The 19,988-nt window shown below is 47.8% G+C and overlaps 1 protein-coding gene across 4 annotated transcripts; it reads left to right on the forward strand.

Annotated features, from left to right (window-relative positions):
• Nucleotides 1–881: 881 nt before the first annotated feature.
• On the forward strand, nucleotides 882–18,627 carry LOC121301320 (transducin-like enhancer protein 3). 4 transcript variants are annotated; one of them, XM_041230590.1, is made up of 20 exons: nucleotides 882–968; nucleotides 3,856–3,953; nucleotides 4,243–4,306; nucleotides 5,821–5,865; nucleotides 7,330–7,392; nucleotides 7,865–7,939; nucleotides 8,498–8,678; nucleotides 9,070–9,086; nucleotides 10,193–10,324; nucleotides 11,923–11,976; nucleotides 12,598–12,735; nucleotides 12,943–13,084; nucleotides 13,766–13,923; nucleotides 14,308–14,384; nucleotides 14,499–14,748; nucleotides 15,455–15,702; nucleotides 15,804–15,951; nucleotides 16,186–16,336; nucleotides 16,727–16,803; nucleotides 17,083–18,627. In XM_041230590.1, exons 1-20 carry the CDS (start codon nucleotides 945–947, stop codon nucleotides 17,188–17,190), a joined length of 2,250 nt encoding a protein of 749 aa, XP_041086524.1. In that variant the 5' UTR covers nucleotides 882–944; the 3' UTR covers nucleotides 17,191–18,627. The 4 variants fall into 4 exon arrangements, with proteins under 4 accessions (XP_041086524.1, XP_041086525.1, XP_041086526.1 ...); XM_041230591.1 differs by having other exon boundaries at nucleotides 8,501–8,678; XM_041230592.1 differs by lacking the exons at nucleotides 8,498–8,678; nucleotides 9,070–9,086.
• The last annotated feature ends 1,361 nt before the right edge of the window (nucleotides 18,628–19,988 follow it).

Raw genomic sequence — 19,988 nt, forward strand, 5'->3', positions numbered from 1 at the left:
TCCCCATGCACAGCCAGCCCTGGCACTGTGCTGTTAGTGCTTATCGATTCATGGCATGCATGTTGAAATTGTGCCACTGGCAAGGATTGCGATTGAATTGGGCTCTCTACAGTGACACAAACAAACCTGGCACAATTCGTGCTGTAGAAACCCCACATAACAGACCGGACCAGCAACGCACCAGCAGCTCCGCCACAATTCAAACTGAACCCTGTTTGGCTTTGTAGTGTTTTTGTTGGCGCAGGTTTTTTTTTTTTTGCTCTATTTAAACACAGTAGCACAGTTTGTTCTATAATCTCAGGGAGCCTGAAACCCAAGCAGCTCCGCAGGCACCCCCAACCCCAAATCGCCAGCCGCCTTTCCTGAAAATGGAAAGTCTGTCGTAATAAAAGCCAGCATTCCAGGTCTCTGCTGTGCGGGGAGAGTGGAGACGGGATCAGCTGCCCTATCACTGCGGAGCCACCTTAAGGGATGTTCCATAGACAGCAGGGTTTGTGTTCATGCCAACAGGCACAGTATATTACAGTCTAGGACAGCTGCTCAGAAGCCTGCTGGATCTCCCTGTGACCTGCTGTTCATTGCCTGCTTTGCTTTCGACAAAAACATTCTTCTTTTTCTGTAAGATAAAGCAAAACGCACACAGAACGGATCCGGAACAGAGCCTGGAGCGCACCAGAACTTGAGGGAATCTCGCCGTGGCGGTTTTAGGGATGTAGGGCAAACCCTTAAGACAGGACTACTTGCTTCTCAGAAAGAGAAAGTGCTTCTCCTGCCTGCCTGTCAGCTCTACTGGACGGATTGCATTTCTCTGTTTTTTTGTTTTTATCCTCGGTGGTGTTTGGGAGGGAGGGAGGGAGGGAGGAGAGTGGGCAGGAGGAGTGTTGGGCTGCCCTGCTCTGAAGACAGAGATCATTAAGACGTCGCTCGCTGCTCCCTTTCAAAGGATGTATCCTCAGGGGCGGCACCCGGTGAGTACCGCGCAGTTTATCTAGATTAGAGAGCAACGCAGCCAGGAAGCATGGCCTCCCGCTGGGGAGCAGGGCTTAGAACAGAGCACAGAGCAGGGATTAGACTGCTGCTTCCCACGAGGGTACACTGCAGCCTGACAGAGGGGGCAGGCAGGGCTCTTCATGGGGTTGTAAGCAAAGGTAGAGGTGACATGACACACGTGTAACAAGCAAGACATACTCCAGCTTTTAGCAGTCTGGTTAAAGCATGTTTCATTCTTTATTGAAATTTAGTTAGCTGATCACTTTAAACTTACTGTACGTTTGTCTGTCTTAGTGAAATTTGAAATGACATGCAAATAGAAAGAATCGAATACAAATATATATATATATATTATATATTATATATATATAGCTATATTATATCTTTATATATAATATATATATATATATATATATATATATATATATATATATAGTACAAGGAATTCAAGCACAGTGCCCAGCTCTCTATCCAAGGAGAATCAGGATCCAACAGGGTACTCATCAATCATTAGAAATACTCAACGAAGAAGAAAAGTCATTGATAAAATGAAGATTCTATATTTTAATTATTTGGTACAGCGGAAGCTGAAATATTCTGCTCTGAACTACTGCAGAGAGTTTGATCAGGGGCAGTTTATATTAGCCTGCTGGTCTGCCTTCATTTACTTTGTGTTGGTGGAAAATAATTGCAGGGGAATTCATTCAACATATTTTGTTCTCCACTGAATCCAACACTGAATCAATGATTCTCCACATTGTTTCACACTGCATGGGTTTGTTTTTTCCTTTATAAACCTTTCTTTTCAGCTAAGACTGTGTTGAATCTTTGATGCAGCAGCAAAATTATGCGTACCGCAGTAAGCTGTACAAACAAATATACAAATCATGTTTTTTATATTGTGTGTGTGTGTGTGTGTGTGTGTGAGTGAGTGTGTGTGTATATAATCGATGCAGTTTAAAAATGCAGACCTTGTGCGATGAAAGAAAGTTTAAACCACCTGCTCATGGCTGAGCTCTGAGGGTCCTTGCCTTGCTGCTTGGTAGGAATCCCAAGATGACAATCCGAATCTGATCTGCAGACTGTCTTCCTCTTGCTGTTGAGGTGAGGTTTGTCTGCGAGCATTCCCGGGACAGGATGCCTCAGACTGGAGGAAAGCAGGGATTTCCAGAGCGCTATGCACGCGGAGTACAGCAGGCAGAGCAGTCACTGGTTTGCAGCTATTCTATACTCAGGGGCTCAGTTGTGGATCTATGTGTTTTTTTGTATGGAAATGGAAATAAGACTCCCATTGCACAGCAGTTTGATCAGTTCCTGGTTTTACTGTGAGTATAATAAGACATACCTGAGCTTGTTACCTGTACGCACCGGGGCTATTCAAGCTTGTGGTAAAACCTGGAATGGGTGACACTGCTGTGCAATAGGAGTCTTATTGAAAGGGTCTCTAGGGTAGGATTTATGTTGGCTAAAAATGAAATATTTAACATACAAGTGGAGCTGCATCTGCAGACTTCTGACAAGGGCAACATCTACCGTGCTGTGGTGGAGTGATTTGCATGTCCCGAAGTAAAGGGAATACAGCTGTATAGCATTGTATGAGGGAGACCATCAGAGCCTGCTAACAGATCTGGTGACGAGATACAAGAAGACAGGAAGATGTGCAATCCTTGTCTCTAAGTGTACTCTCCCTGACTCTGCCTCACGAAGTTGTGGGGCTCGGGGTTCTGTTGATGTTGCATCCAGCCTCTGTGTTTCTGATCTCAGCACCACTGCTGGTTGTGATCTGATATGATAGGGCTGATGCAGGAGGGTGCTGGCTGCCACCTTGGTGTTGTGTGAAGGGTGGGGCTCTATGAGGAGCGCTTCAAGGAGGTGTGTGCGTGTGTCTGGAGAGTGTCTGTGTTTATCCATAGTGATCAGCACAGATAAATCTGTTGCTTTGGGGCTTGAAGTTGGATCCTGCCTTACCCAGAGCTGGCCGGATAATCCTGTGCTATCCCTTTCTTAATGTAACAAGGGGAACGCGAGCAGGGGGGTTATTTGCACACAGCTAACTGTCTGTTCTTAAAGATCCTTGTGGAGGGGAAGCCTAGCGTGGTTGATTGCTGTTGCAGTCGAGTAGAAAAGAGAGGAGCTGGCAGGTTATTGAAGCTGGAGCTCAAAGGAGAAGGGGGATTAATCTGCCTGGATGCCCCAGCCGTGTTACCCAGAGGCAGGGGGCTGTGCTTCTGAACTCCCTGGGATTGTTTTAACTGGAGCTCAAACAAATCCTCGTTGCCAGTCTGCAGAGAGTGTGTGTGTGTGTGCATCCAGGCAGGCAGGTCAGCAGTGATTTACTCTGCTTCAGTCAGGTTAGATACAAGCAGTCTTTGCATGCAGCCCCAAGCAAAAAAAACCTGGACTGATTACAGCGAACCAGAAACCAGAGCGGAGAAGAGCTGGCCCAGCAGTTAGAGCTGCGGACTGGGCTCTTGGAGGCTGTGGGTTCAAGTCCCAGGTCAGCAATTGAATTCAAGTAATGCAGTGTGACTTACAATGTTCCTCAGGGAACTGGATTATTTTATGTATGTTGATCTGCAAAAGAGAATTCTCCCAAACATGGGACAACCCCGGGACAACCAAATGAACCGAATCCTGAGAACGTGAACCAGAGTCCCTCCTTTCTGCCAGAGCACTCCAATAAGAGGGAACTGCTCTGCTGAGTCCGAGTAGCAGAGCGAGGGTCTGGTTACACAATTAAGCAGAGTCAGACTGACACTCCCTGTGGAAGTTTGTGACCCCTCAATCCTGTTCTCCTGTGATATTGTAGTGCATTCTCCACTCCGGTGCAGTGACGCCCCCTGCTGTCTGTGTTGTGTTGTGCAGGTTCCCTTGCAGCCAGGCCAGCCCTTCAAGTTCACTGTGCTGGAGACTCTAGACAGGATCAAGGAGGAGTTCCAGTTCCTGCAAGCACAGTACCACAGGTGAGCCACACCCCTGGGGGCGGGGCAGGCCTAGGGACACACCCACATCCCTGCCCGCTCACAGCAGCTGCTTAATTTCAAACCTTTGTCAATACAAGTGTGCCCTGCTTTTCCCATGGTTATACCACGCCTTCACCATAGTCTTCCATGGTTAGCTTTTAGATTTTATACAGATACTGTTAATAAGCTTTACCATACCTCTCAGTGCTACCTAGGCTTTATTAAACTGTGGTCTGCTTTCACTATGGGAATTTTTGTAAGGGTCAACATTTTTTGTTTTCCTTCCCAGTCTGAAGCTTGAGTGTGAGAAACTGGCCAGTGAGAAGACAGAGATGCAGAGGCATTATATCATGGTGTGTATCTATGTGTGTGTGTGTGTGTGTGTGTGTGTGTGTGCATATTACATGCTGTCAAACTCTGTTGTGTAGTTGTTTTATGAGCTCTGTGTTCTGTAAGAGAGCCTGGTTTAAAAAGTGATAGCGACTTCCTTTTAAATATAGGATGCTGCATCTCTCTGCTGCTCACAGGCCCATCCCTGATTCAGAGCAACAAGCAGCCCAAGTTAAATGACCCACGAATGCCCTCGCTGTATTTAGTCATTGGGGTGTGGATGCATGTTGCATACATTGAGAAGTGCTGTGACAGGCCTTCCTGGCGGGTTTTATTAATGACACACACACACACGCTGCGGGAGAGGACAGTCACAGAGATGTTAAACGCGGATTGATAAGAGGATCTGAAATAGCGTTTTAAAGCGACGCTGAACCTCATTTCAGTTGGATCTCGTCACAGTGAAATATGATGAGGGTTTCTGGTTCACGGTTTGAACCGATGCAGGTGAAACGAACTCTGTGGCTGGGAATTGAAGTGACGTCTCCTGGTAGTCTCGTGTGATCCCGAAGCGCTGCTGAAGTGCTGGTTCTGCTGTGCTCGCTCCAAGAGCTGTGTTGACCTCATTGCACACACACATACAGAGAAGCCAGCTGAAAAAATACACATAGTTGTTGAATGATTATTTTTAATTGCGATCCTGAAACTCTGTCAGTCTGCCTGGCTATCTGTAACTATATCCCCATCTATACTGTCTGTTACTCTGGAATGATCTGCCTAGCTCTGTAAGGGAAGCACCAAGAGTCAGTGCTTTAAAAACAAGATTACAAACACTCTTACAGTGGAGCATTTTTATACTAAAATGATGTTCCTTCTATTCTCTGCCTTGTTTTCCTGTTCTGTGTGTTTCTGTTTTACTTGCTTTTCTTGCATTCTCTTATTAATATTTGTCAATGTTTTATTCATGTGAAGCGCTTTGCAGCAATCTTCACTGTGAAAGGTGCTACATTAAAAATAAAGACTATTATCTACTGTGTTTCTGTCTGTCCGTCCATCTACTTGTCTCTCTCGGTCTTTCTGCTGTCTCTGTCTCTCTATCTGTGTAACCTGGTCTTTCTACTGTCTGTCTATCTGTGTAACCTGGTCTTTCTGCTGTCTCTGTCTGTCTATCTGTGTAACCTGGTCTGTCTACTGTCTCTGTCTATCTGTGTAACCTGGTCTTTCTGCTGTCTCTGTCTGTCTATCTGTGTAACCTGGTCTGTCTACTGTCTCTGTCTATCTGTGTAACCTGGTCTTTCTGCTGTCTCTGTCTATCTGTGTAACTTGGTCTTTCTGCTGTCTCTGTCTGTCTATCTGTGTAACCTGGTCTGTCTACTGTCTCTGTCTATCTGTGTAACCTGGTCTTTCTACTGTCTCTGATCTGTTTTGTTAAATTAAGCTTATGTGTGTGTTTTTTTTTCAAAGTCAGCAACACTCCACAAGAGCTTCTCCTCCATTGAATTCTGTTTGTTTTTTTTCTGCTTACTTTATTTTTCAGTACTATGAGATGTCTTACGGGTTGAACATCGAAATGCACAAGCAGGTGAGTGCATTGCAAACAGCACACGGTATCAGGGCTTTTCTTGTAAGGCTGTAAATCTGTACAGAATTTCTTAAAAAAAACAAAACAACAACTTCTTCATTTTTAAATGCATTATTAAGAATGGCCACCCACAAGTGAAAAATAGACAGCCAGACCAGGGCACCGCCCTGCAGGAGCACAAAACCTCACCTCAGTTTGGCAGACCGTTGTTTTTTTTTTTTTGTGCAGCCTGGTCCCGCAGTTTACCTCAAAGCCCTGATTTTTTCCCAGCAGAGGATGTAGTGTGTAATAAGATTTATTCAGTCTCCCATTGTAAGCCCAGCTTGATTGCAGAGTCCTTCTCTTTTAAAAAGTCCCGGATTAAACAGGGGTTTATGTGGGTCAGCCGCTGGGAGGGAGGGAGCGATACTGGATCCAGATGCACAGCTGGAGCGACTGTAGCACAGTCTGGTTGCACTGGAGACCTATATAGTCACATGGGATTGCATGCAGAGTAAGGTGTGAGAAAGTATTGGGTTGGCTCCTGGGCTGCCACTTTAAATCTGGGATTATAAATAAACCCAGATTCCCAGAAGGAGAGGAGCTGTTTCTGGCTCCCGAGTCCTTCTTTTGCAGATGGACATGTTTTTCTTTTTTTTCCTCAGTGTGTGCGTGTGTCTGTGTGTGTGAGTGAGTGGCGCGGGAGTGTTTTAGTTTATGGCCCCCCTCTTTCCTCCGGAGGGGGGGGGCTCCATCCATCAGTGCCTGGCGCAGGTTGCGGGTGCGTGGGCGTCGTGCCAGGGAAGGGAAGGGAAGGACTGGCAGGCTGCCCGGAGCACTCTGCAATGAAAATGCTCTTCTTTTTTACTGCATGCCGCTACGCCTGCGTACACAGTCGCTGGGTGATTAGTGTGTCACCTGTTCCAGATTATATTTGCCTTTCAATGTTTGCTTAAGAAAGTGATATTCCATTAGCATGGCCTCTGTGCCCACAATAGGGTACTATCCAGGAGAGCTGCTGCCTGTACTTGACATAGGGCAAACACGAAGGCAGCCCTTCAGTCTAACACTTTATACAATCTACAGGTCAATAAATCATCTATTGAGCTGTTGTGATACACGGTTATTAATTAAAATACTAGAAATAATAACAGAACTAGTAACAATAGTCCTAATAATGGTAGTGGTAATACTGTCACTGCTGCTACAACTACTAATAATCATAGAGCATGAAATATGCAATGTGCAGTGTGTGTAGTGCTGGTGGTGTTCGTGCAGTGCAGTGTGTAAAGTGCTGGTGGTGTTCGTGCAGTGCAGCGTGTGTAGTGCTGGTGGTGTTCGTGCAGTGCAGTGTGTATAGTGCTGGTGGTGTTCGTGCAATGCAGTGTGTATAGTGCTGGTGGTGTTCATGCAGTGCAGTGTGTAAAGTGCTGGTGGTGTTCGTGCAGTGCAGTGTTGTAATGGTGCTCTCTTCCTCTCCTGCAGGCTGAGATTGTGAAGCGGCTGAGTGTGATCTGTGCTCAGATCATCCCTTTCCTGTCCCAAGAGGTAAGCTGGGCACCACGCTGCATGCTGGGGTTGCACTGATTCCTCGCCATGATTTCTGTACATGATATCTCATAACAGGGGCATGCATGCTTTCGTATCGCAAAACCAGAGCAAGAGTGCAGCATAGTTCACTGCAGTGTAGCAGCTCACCAGACGGTGCTTGAATGAACGATACAAACACTCTTGTGTGTTTTATAGCTGGCATGAATACGTACTCTCCCTGTCTCGTCCTTTCATAAAACAGTCATTAGAAAACAGCCATCAAATGTTTATTTAACCCCTTCATGCATGAACTATTGAACATGGCTAAAATAAAAGTAGTTTTATGGACACATAATAAATATGTTTTTCCTTGACATTTTTTTTTCCATTGCTTTACATGGGGGGGGGGGGGGGGGGGGTGGCATCCTCATGCATTTGCGTCTCTTCATGTGTCCCCTATAAAGCTGCCGTGTGCCTGTCTGTTTCTCAGCACCAGCAGCAGGTGGCCCAGGCAGTGGAGAGAGCCAAGCAGGTGACCATGGGCGAGCTCAACGCCATCATCGGGGTGAGATAGCTTTCCCAGCCCCACCCCTCCGCGCCGAGTACCCAATCAGACCGCTCCCAGCCCCACCCCTCTGCGCCGAGTACCCAATCAGACCCTGCAGGACCACGGTTTAAAAAAACAAAGACATTCTTTTCACTTAGATTCATGCCTCAGAAACTACAGGTTCACTTCCTGCCTTGCATTCAAATACAACCCCCCTATTGGCGGTCAGTGTGCGTGTGCTGGGGGGGGGGGGGGGGGGGGGTTTACACAGGAAGCGATTAACATTGCCCCAACGGCTTCAACTGCCGAAGTGAAAAGTTTCACTTTTAAGAAGAGAAAATGATCATCAGCAAAAAAAAAAAAAAATGAAGGAATTTTGAGAATTTGTTCTACTGAGAAGAGGTACGAAAATGGTTTTTAAAACCTTGGTCTTTATCCCTGTTTCAGTTTATCACTTTCTGTTTGCAATGCCCGTCCTAAACGAAGGTGTAGATTATGCATGATCACTAGCAGGGCTTTGTTAGACATCCTGTTCCGAGTGATTCCCCCCCCCCATCACCTGTCGTTGTCATACAGCAGCAGCAGCTCCAGCACCTGTCCCATCATGCCCCAGGGATCCCATTGACCCCTCACCCCTCCAGTCTGGCCGCACTGGGGGGCGGCTCGGGGCTGCTGGCGCTGTCGGGGGTGCTGGGCATGCAAGCTCACCTCACTGCCAAGGAGGAGCGTGGACAGCTGGAGAGCGACCACCACAGGGGTGAGTGGAGACACAGAGAGAGAGACACACAGAGATTAAGACACACTTTGATCAGTTTGGTGGTACTTATTTGGGTAAATTTACAGAAAAGTATATGTAGAATTTCACAAAGCTAGTAACTTGTTAGAGACAGCATCTGAGACACATTGGAGACTGTGTTTTGGATCCCTTTTAAGTAGCTTAATTTTGCAGCAAAGTATATAAGACCCACATCTACTGTATGTAAACAAAGTGTCGCAGTAATGGCGTGTGAATTTTGTGAACCCCTCTTTCTCGTAAACGTTTCCTGTTTTTGTGCACACTGAGGCCTGGTTGATAACCCCTCACCTCTGTCTCCTCTGTTCTGTCTTTGTAATCCGGCCCGGTGTGGTCCGCTCCTCTCCTTCTGCAGAACGGGCTCCTAGCCGGGTGAGTCACCATTACTCTCGTCTTTCCACTTCCAAGAGAAGCACAGCAAAGTGTAATAAAGCCCAGTGAAAGCATGGTGAAGCCTGGGTAAGGGCTGTAAAGAACAACGCGGTACAGTAAAGCATGTTAATAAACATGGCAAAGCCAGGTGTGGCAGGCCTCTCCCGCTCTGTCTTCTGTTTCGATGGAGTCCAGAGGCCCCGCTGCCATGTGGTTTGTGTTCTGAAGTCATGCCAAGAAGCCTTTTTGTGAAGTAGCCTGCAGGTCAAATACCAGGCCTGTTAGTCACTCAGAGAAAGGGGTGTGCTGAGGATCAACTCTGAGCCAAGAACAGGGGCGCGGGCGGGAGGGGGAGACGCAAAATATCACCTTCGCAAGGGAATGAAATCAACCAAAAAACTAAGATTTCGATAGTTCAAAGTCTGTTTAAATGCCTCCTTAAGTGTCTTGTTTTTGCAACACGATTTATCCTTTCAAAAACAAGTTAAAGAACGGCAGAACGCTTTGAAAGGAAGGCCCCTACTGTTTTCTTAAATGCTCAGAGAGAGAGAGAGAGAGAGAGAGAGAGAGAGAGGCATGCCTGCACACCCCCCTCATTAGTAACCCATCCTGAAGGAGTGCAGTCAAGCGTGTCGTGTGGCTTCATGTTTCTCACTGAGACCCAGGTGTGATGCCGGAGTTCAGAAGGCATCCTGTGGGCTGAGTGGTAGCTGAAACCCGAGGCGTGGGCTCGTACTGTTTTTCCAGTCCGATGCTTAGCTAACGATGGTGTGAGAGACACGGCAAGCCCCGGTCACACCGAGCATCAGACCATCAGTGCAGACACATCCCAGACTGCTTGCATTACAGATTATAGACATCTGGAACTGCAGTGAAGGACTGATGGTAAAGACGGGGTACTGTGCGTTTCACAGGGTACTGCACGCTACACAGGACATTGTGCATTACGCAGTTGTAACGGGCAGTGCTGTGTGGTGCACTGCCGTGACGGATTGTGTCCCCTGACAGTGTGATGAGGTTACAAGCTCTCAAACCACAAATGCAGATGAGCCCGGCTCTTGTGTTGTTGCTTGCATTTCCTCACCTGTACTTTTTTCCCTTTGCAGAGCAAGTCTGTGTCGTCGACGGACAGCCAGCGCGCGGAGGAGAAGCAGGGCCCCTCGGGGGGAGATTACGGGGGCGAGGGGAGCAGAGAGGGGAAGAGGAGGCGCTGCGAGGACAAGGACCCCCAGCACTACGTACGTACCCACCAGGGCTGCCCTGCCTCCAAACTAGCTAGAGCTAGCTCCTCCAGGCAGTCCAGGTGTATTGAGATAGGAGTGTGTTCAGGGTTATACATCCTGTACTGAAACAATGCCCAACACAGGACAGTCCTGTTTATACAGGGTCAGCAATCGGCACCCATTACAGGGGCTCCCAGTTGCCCCACTCCAAACTCCACTTGGTGCTCACCACGCACACACTGCCATTGACACACACGTCTCTTAGTGTGCTTTCATTGTCTGGAGTAGTGTCATTTTTGCTGGGCATTTTTCAGTAACCCTTCTAGGAGTTTCCCGTAGTAAAAGCATAGCAAAGTGTAATAAAGCACAGTGAAAGGGGTAAAGCATGGGTGTGCATTGTAAAGAATAGCGATGGTCATGCATACTACAAAAAAAAACATGAACCGTGGTAAATGCATCATATACAAAACTGCAAAAATACAGTAGCAAACGATTGCAACAGGACTCGCTCCAAGCTGCTCAGCTCAAGCATGTTTAGGTTCACGTTCCTTGAATCTTGCACTTGATGAAAGCTGCTGGAAAACACACCCATCCTGCACTTAAATAGTTTCCTAAGGTCTCTGTCATTCCTGCGACTGCAGAGCAAATCCAGAGTCCCCCGGCGGAGCTGGTTTGAAATTTCTTCCCGGATGTTTGTGAAATTCCTGGCAAGCTGTGATGAAATGAAATAGGAAACTGTCAAACCAGGAGAAACAAGAGGCAGGTCTGAGCGGGCAGGACTCTGTATCGAGTTCAGAGACCCAGCGATTGCAGGCTGCCCTGAGGGGACCGCAGAGAGACTACAGGGAGGAGGAGAGGGGTGCAGTTAGTCAAAACATCACAGGCTGCCCTGAGGGAACCACAGAGAGAGTACGGGGGGAGGAGAGGGGTGCAGTGAGTCAAAACATCATAGGCTGCCCTGAGGGAACCACAGAGAGAGAGTATGGGGAGGAGGAGAGGGGTGCAGTGAGTCAAAACATTGCACACCTCGCTGTGGGAATCGCATTAGCATTGCATGTCCTTCATACACAGGCTGCAGTGCACTGTATGAGGGTCAGCTGTCTGAAAGCTGTACAAGTTCCCCATAGTGAAAGCCTAGCAGAGTGTAATAAGGCTTAGTGAAAGCATGGTAAAGTATGTTAAGAAACATGACGTGGGTAACCATGGGGAAAGCGAGGGGAAAGATGCAATTTTACTTTGACAGTAACGCACAGTCGCACTCCTTGCTGACTCGATCCACAGTACGATACCTGGACTCTTAAACAGGGGAGGCTTGTTTACATCTGGAGAAATCGCACTGCTAAAATTAGCTTAAAGAACAGATGTCGCTTACAGCAACGGGCCAGTATCAGACCTGTGCGTTGCAAATCATTTTACTGCCATGGCAACTAGTCAGTTTCCTGTTCCAGTGAATCCTGAGTCCCAGGCAGTCCAACACTGCAAGAGAACAGACAGGGGCAGAACCTCAAACAGGAATTTGGGGGGGGGGGGGGGGGGGGGGGGGTAAGAGAAAGGAAGAAAGACAATTTGGAATTTTTAATCTTTAAAAATGTTTTCTTCTGTGAAATTTACAGGACAGCGATGCAGATAAAAGCGATGACAATTTGGTGGTGGATGTTTCCAATGAGGTTAGTTTCCTTTTTTCTATTTTGAATTGTTCTGTAACATTCTGACTCGATTGGGATTTAGATCGCCACCTAGTTGCAGGATGTTCAAATTGTTACGCTGAAGGCAAATCGGTAATCCAGCCTCTATAGGCCAAACAGATTGACCTGTTGACTTAGTTTTAGTTCCTCTAAATCAATGTGAATTCAATAGGATCACGTCCAAAGTCACCATGAACAATAGTGTTGATCGTCTTCCGAATGTGAATAAAAAATAATACAAAATATAAAAACAGTTCAGTTCGTCTGATTATATTTGAGTTTTGACATATTATATTATATTATATTTGACACCAGATTTTAAATGGAAAAAAAAAGAATAAAGTGTACGATCACATGGAAGTAAAATGATATTTCCTGCTGAATTTCCAGGTCGGTGCTATTTAATTCACAGTGAATCCTGAGCAGGCCGGAGCAGCACAGTGCAACTGTAACGAGTCGTTAAAATGAGTCTGTAATAACAGAGCAGTCATTCCTCGCTCATAACCTCGCTCACAACACATCAATAGAGCTTTATAAACCCTGAATAAAGGGAGGCTGTGCCTTGTCTTACCCTCACATCATCCCCCCTCCCTCTGTATTTAGGAGCCCTCGTCCCCCAGTGGGAGCCACTCCCCCCATGGAAACGGCCTGGATCAAGCCCCCCATTTGAGGAAAGAGACCCCCACCAGCCCCCCTGGCTCCCCCCGCAGCACCCCAGGAAAAAACAGGGAGCCCGCACAGGTGAGGAGGGAGAGGGGGGCCATACAGAGAGCAAAGAATAAACAAGATCGACAGATATGTCTTAATATGGACTGGAGGAGAAGCATTGGCAATTCTCAATCAGCCAGCCAATCAAGTAATAAAGAAGTAAATAAATCAGTCAGTAGTGGACCCTCTCTCCCGCATGCGCATTCTCACCTCTCTGGTTCTGTCTCCCCCCTCTGGCAGTTGGAGAAGCCCGGGAGTCCCACCTCCAAGCCCGCAAGCCCCTCTCCTCTCCGGGACGCCCTTACTCCCCCCGGCCCAGGACCCAGCTCTGCCTCCTGCCTGCGCTTGGTGACCAGCAAGCCGTCGCCCGCGGACCCCCTTGGTATGACCCCCCACCCCCCCCACCCCACCAAACTGCCTCATTGATCAATCAGACCAAGAACCATAGAAGAGCTTTCCTCAATCATTTCTAATCAGATTGAGCTCCAGTGTAGAATGGTATTGTCCCCTGCCATAGGAGTAAAAGAGGTATGTATTCACCAGCCTGCATACAGACAGAAAGAACCAGAATCACAGCCTAACAGCATCCCATTCTTATAAAGCATGACCGATTGAACTATTCCCTAGCTAAGGCATTGGAAAATGAATTATGGCAGCTATATAACACAGGGATGGAAATAAGACTCCCATTGCATAGCAGTTTGATACAATCCTGGTTTTACTATGAGTTTAATAGGACACACACCTGAGTTTGTTACCTACATACTGGTTAATCAAGTGTGTATTAAAACCTGGAATGGGTGACACTGCTATGCAATAAGAGCCTTATGTCCATCCTTGTCATAACAATATTATACAGCATGCCTAATACAGTGACAGGGTGAACTGGAGGCTGGTTTCACAGACTGATTGCAGCTAATCTGAGGCTAATGTAAACTGTAATTCTAGTAATTGTCTGGAACACATAAAAAAGCAAGCTTCTCCTAGACAGCAGCAGTACAGTAGCTTGCGTGTGTTTAACAGTGTGTACCCCAGTACTAGTGTGCACTCGTGTCACCCCCAGGTCTGCGGAGCCCTCTGGTCTCGGGGTCCTACCCTGCACATTTCGGGGTGCTGTCTCACACGGGGCTCAACGGGGAGCTGTCCAGTCCCGGGAGCTATGGGGGTCTGCACGTCTCCCCCCAGACCAGCAGTGTGGCCGGCTACGCTCGCTCCCCCATGGTAAAGAAACCCCCCCTTCACTGAGCCAGGAATACGAAGCCCTGAGACAGCAAGCTGGCTGTATTACTAGTGCACTGGCACTGCTTTTAATTAGCCAGCTCCAGGCACTGCTTGTCTCAGCCTCTCTGGTCTTTCTGAGTGATTTTCATTACTCTCTTGATACTTCGCCATTCAATAATTCACCAATCTGGTTGATTCGTGTGTTGATGGTGAATTGTAAATGTAAAGGATTTTGGGGGGTTGAGAATATGGCAAAGTCTGGTAAATGTAACCATGGGAAAAGTGCAACTTTTATAATGGACTGTTTTCCATGTGGTTTTAGCTGGCATTGCAGGTGGTGTGTGTAAATTATATCTTGTCTCTTGTCTCCTCTCTCTCTGCTAGGTTGCCTACGAGTCTCGGCCAAACCTGAGAACTCCTGGCCTGCCGTCGACTCTGCCTGCCGTTACCGGAGGAAAACCGTGAGTGGATCCATCTCCCTTCCCTCCCTGAACTTCCACGCAGCTTCCCCGCTTCATGACCTTGTGTTCTGTTAACACAGCAGCTGTGGTTTGTCTGTTCTTTCCTCCCCGCAGTGCCTACTCGTTCCATGTGAGCGCCGACGGGCAGATGCAGCCGGTGCCCTTCCCTCCGGACACTCTGATTGGCACGGGCATCCCGCGCCACGCCCGGCAGGTCCACACGCTGAGCCACGGAGACGTGGTGTGCGCCGTGACCATCAGCAACTCCACGCGCCACGTCTACACCGGGGGCAAGGGCTGCGTCAAGGTGTGGGACGTGAGCCAGCCGGGCACCAAGACCCCTGTGGCGCAGCTTGACTGCCTGGTAAGGAGGGCATCGAGAATAGCGAGAGAGAGAGATTGTGTGCATGTTTGTTCCTATGGTCCCATTCCGTCTGGACTGGGTTTGTTTAGTGAGAGACAGCCACAGTGTTGATGTGATTAGCCCCAGGCTGGTTTTGTTCTGGGCACAGTTCCATGGGCACACAGACTGACTCTCTCTCTCTCTCTCTCTCTCTCCAAACTTTTCTGCTGGGGAGTCACATCTGCTCCCTAATCCCCCTCGACTCCCTCCTCCTCTGATTTATTTGCTTTAGTTTTTCCTCTTGCCAACAAACTTTGGCAAGTCTCATTTGGACATACCTTTGTCTATCAGCCCCTCAAGTACTCCCTCTCCTCCCTCTCCTCATCTTCTCCCCCTCAGCCAGTTTCCGCTCCACATCTTGATTGATACAGATTTTAACAGCCACTTGACTGGTTCAGGTGGCATGTTGCAGGCTGCATGTTCGCCCAGCCTTGTGGAGGTGAAGTCTGGCCGTGGGCATTCAAATCTTTTTAAAATGAAAAGATCCCCCATTCTTCTTTCTCTCCCCCTAGACCCGTGACAAGTAATAAAATCTCATACTTGAGAAAAAATCACAGGTCATGCAAGATCTGAGTATCTGTTTGCTTAGCTGAGGTGTATAAGGTAAGATTGTTGAACGCGACCAGTGTTTACGATCGCTGCATTATAGACCCCTCCCTCTCCGCAGAACCATGATAACTACATCCGCTCCTGCAAGCTCCTCCCCGATGGGCGGACCCTGATTGTGGGTGGGGAGGCCAGCACACTGTCAATCTGGGACCTGGCCACGCCCACCCCCCGGATCAAGGCGGAGCTGACCTCGTCGGCGCCCGCCTGCTACGCCCTCGCCATTAGCCCCGACGCCAAAGTGTGCTTCTCCTGCTGCAGCGACGGCAACATCGTGGTGTGGGACCTGCAGAACCAGACCCTGGTCAGGTAGGAGTACGGCCCAGCCGGGGATCACAGGGGCAGGGGACCTAGGAGAGGGGGGTCCTGGGAGTCTGCCTGCAGTGACCCTCCTCAATGCTCCTCCACAGGCAGTTCCAGGGCCACACGGACGGCGCCAGCTGTATCGACATCTCGAACGATGGGACCAAGCTGTGGACAGGCGGGCTGGACAACACGGTGCGCTGCTGGGACCTGAGGGAGGGCAGGCAGCTCCAGCAGCACGACTTCACCTCACAGGTACTGGGGGAGGGAGAGGGGTGGGGAGGCTCGTTGTCCGGGACTCTCTTCCAGGCTTCTAATCCAGCAGGTTACAGTTTTGTAGTGTGTGATATTTTTGTCTGGTTTGACGGTCCCCAGTGACCCTCACACCGCCGGTGCGGGTCTGTGAAAGCAGGCGCTGGTGTCCCCTGTCTTGGGGCTGGGTGTGTGGCGGGGAGGCTGGCTAACCCGGAGCCCTGGCTGTCGTTGCAGATCTTCTCTCTGGGGTACTGCCCCAGCGGGGAGTGGCTGGCAGTGGGCATGGAGAGCAGCAACGTAGAAATCCTGCACGTCTCCAAACCGGACAAGTACCAGCTGCACCTGCACGAAAGCTGCGTGCTGTCTCTCAAGTTTGCATCCTGCGGTGAGGAAGGAACAGAGTCTCCTTTGCATTCCTGTCCTAATAAAGTCTCTTTCCTGCGCTGTCGACATTATAACCGACCCTTTAACAAGAGGCACGTGGTTCTGTTGATTCTGTACTGGAGGGGGTATACATGTGTGTTCGGTGCTCACTGTCACTTCTGGTTAGTGGATCAAAACAGCTTTGAAACGGAACCCATCTCTACTATGCAGAAACAGCCATCACAATAGCAACTGCCTGCACTTTCAAATCGTGTGTGAGATACCCAGCTGGTGCGAGTGCAGAGGAGGGCTCTGTTTCTGCAGATGAGTAGTCGATGTCCTGCATGCAGCTGTCTCTGCATATGCATGTACACCCAGTATACCTGTATCAGTGTCCGTGTCTTATTTTCAGGTAAATGGTTTGTAAGCACTGGGAAGGATAACCTGCTGAATGCCTGGAGAACGCCCTATGGAGCCAGTATATTCCAGGTAGGAAAAAAAAGTGTAAGCAATTCTGCTGGTTGCATAAAACACCTTGAGTATTAGTGTTAATTAGAACTCTTAGAGACCTTGTTCCCTTACCTTGGGTACTGCCTTACATGGGTTCAGGTGCTTTCTGCAACAGCCACATTTAAAGGGGGAAAACTAAGGGGAGAAATTGGGGTGTTTAATGCAACTGGCCAGTACGCTAGAGCCTTGAAGAGTCTGAAGCAATGTTGGGGATGCCCCTCCCTCACACTGTCCCTCCTTCCTCTGTCCCCTCCGCAGTCCAAGGAGTCCTCGTCTGTGCTGAGCTGCGACGTCTCTCCGGATGACAAGTTCATTGTCACCGGCTCAGGAGACAAGAAGGCCACAGTGTATGAGGTGGTATACTGAGAGACCTGCAGCAGCACACACACACACACACCCACACAAGCAGCCTTCCCAACACTGGCATTAGCAGTCATTCAAAACCTCGTATTGTGTTGCCTCTCTCCCCCCGCACAGCTCCCAGTGCTCCAATCAAAATATTTAAAAACTACAAGAAGCCAACATTTAGTTTATTGGGGTTAAGAGATTACCTGCACCCTGCCTTGTTCAGGCAGCCAGCGCCCAGGGGTGGCTCCCTGGTGCAATGCATTGCTGAGCTGGAACAGAATAACCCTCTTCTTCCTTGTGATTTTAAAGCTTGAGATATGGCAGCGGTCTCATCAGAGTCAGGGATAGCATTTAAACTTCTCTATATTGTTCTGCACTTGCTTCCTTCAATTATGACACAGGAAGTGAAACAACTTTGTTGAAAGCCAGTCGGAGACTAGCGACAAATCTGCCTAACTCGAACACGCTCTTTAATCTTCAGCACTTGCTTTTAGTGTGCCAAAACCCAAGCTTGCCTTCTAAGTCAGCACCGGCTCCTCCACTTGCATACACCACACACCCACCTGTGTATAATACCGTGTTCAGGAAGCCCTTTGATGATCACAACAGGTAGAAACAGGAGCTCACTTACATGTGCGCGCGCCTGCCGTGGGAACCCTCTTGGACAGTTACACCAAAATGCCACGGTTCCATTTGCCGCTGGGACCAACTCTAGCGCAGTTTGAAATCAGGCTTCTTCGTTTCCATTAGTAGCAGATCGACATCAAATCCATTTCAATTGGGACTCTGCCCGTCAGCCCCAGTTAGGATTGTGGGCTGGCAGAACACGATCTCACCAAAACTGATAGTGGAAGTTACCTAACGAGAGTACAAATGTGTTTTTTAAAACTATAGAAGACAAAAAAAAGGGAAGACGGCAGAACATGAGGGCTGTGAATAGAATTACACTGGCAAGGGAAACACAGGTGGGGGGTGAATGCGTTTATAAACAGCAAATTATACAAGAACGGGATCCACCTGCAGCGTATAGTCCAATGTGTAACCCCTACACACTACCCTGCAGATGCATTCTGTTCTTGTATAATCGCTATTTATAAACACAGGGATGGATTCACGGGAACGAGATGAGAGCCAGCAGACAGGCTCCTCAGAATGACATAGCCCACCCTCGGAAACTGCCAATATAAAATGTCTCCTGAAAAACAGACATCCCATCTGTGTGCTCCTGCCCTCCTTTAGATTAGGAATATCCAGCCCTTATAGCATCTTTGAATCTCTTCCCACTGTTTCAGCGTCAATACCTTCCTTCCCTGTCTGGGACTCCAATAAAAAAAAAGTAAAACACCAAGGAAATTTATTCTCAAGATGCACTTACTGTTTGTGTTAAACACATTTAAAACTAAATGTAAAGGTGAAAGAAAATAATAATAAAATGATGTATATGTGTGGATCTTTTGAAGAGCCTGGTGGTGTTTTTATTAAATCTTGCGAGCACTGTGAACGACTGCAGGAGTCACCATCTATTTGCTTTAGAGCACCTCATCAAAATACATGACTATGAAAACAGACATTGGTTCAGGTGGGGTTTTTTTCATCACCATTTTTTTTTAATTTTGTTTTGAAATGTTCCTGAAAATAAGTGAGTAAAAGAAGGTGGATCTGAAATTATAGTATTGCAGTTTTTGTCCCCATGGCAACCCTCTCCAGATGGAAATGAGACTCCCGGTGCACAGCAGTTTGATCCATCTTTGTTTTTACCCCAAGTTTAGTAAGACACACCTGCGCTTGCTACCTCCACACACGGTGGCTGATCAAGCTCGCAGTAAAACCTGGACTGGATGAAACTGCTCTGCAATGAGAGTCTCATTTCCATCCTTGTCCTCAATTGTTTTAACGGATCAGTGGCCCAGGATTATGCGAGTATAAAACAAAAGGCAGTTTAGTTATTTGCTGCTCAAGCACTACAATGATTGAGGTGCCTGAAACAGAAATCTACCATGCGGATGATGTTGGGTCTCTCCAGCACAAGGAAACAGGAGCAGCCATACAAAATACTTTATTGGTCTCATTTCATCAGCTACAGCTAGACCCTCCCATATTGGATAGGTCATTATCCCTCCTCCCACAAACAAGTACATCAATACAGCGCTGTTCCCATAAATGAGTAGAACCCTACCGTATTAAAAAAAGCAAAACAAGTGAATGAAAGACAAATGGTAGTGACAGCATTTCAATTTCTACTCACATAATACAGAAAAAATAAATTTATACAACCCCCCTCTCACAGGATTCAGAAGCAGACCTGCTGTTGGAACGCCACGTCTACTTCATTAGTATTATAATTTTCCTTTAAAAAGAATGAACGCTTTTTCAGAGTTGCAAGTACGCATTGTATTTTGGCTGTTTGCAATTCTGAAACACACACACACAGTTCCTAAGGCAGTACAGACAGAAAATGCAATAGAAGCTGCGTCGTGAATCTCACAGATGATCCCTCTCCCCGCTGGTACAGTCGTGTCTGGTTCCTTTGCTTCAGTTGAAGAGTCTCCCCCTTTCAGAGTGCAGTCATGGATGAATCTGACCTCTTTTGACAAATTCTGCCGTTCTTTCAAAAACCGTCCCGAATCCCACGTGAGATTCCGAAACTGTTCCGGACTTCCCATGGGACCACTGCAGATATTAAACTGGGATTCGAATCCAGTCCTGCAGAGGTAACAGGAATCTAGACAGTGAACCCCTTAACCCCTCCGATTACAAACCAGTCTCTGCACAGTCAATCTGCCCTGTTTTTGGCAGCGGGTTTCGTGCAGGTTAAC

The sequence above is a fragment of the Polyodon spathula genome, chromosome 27, assembly GCF_017654505.1.
Source record: "Polyodon spathula isolate WHYD16114869_AA chromosome 27, ASM1765450v1, whole genome shotgun sequence".
NCBI lineage: Eukaryota > Metazoa > Chordata > Actinopteri > Acipenseriformes > Polyodontidae > Polyodon > Polyodon spathula.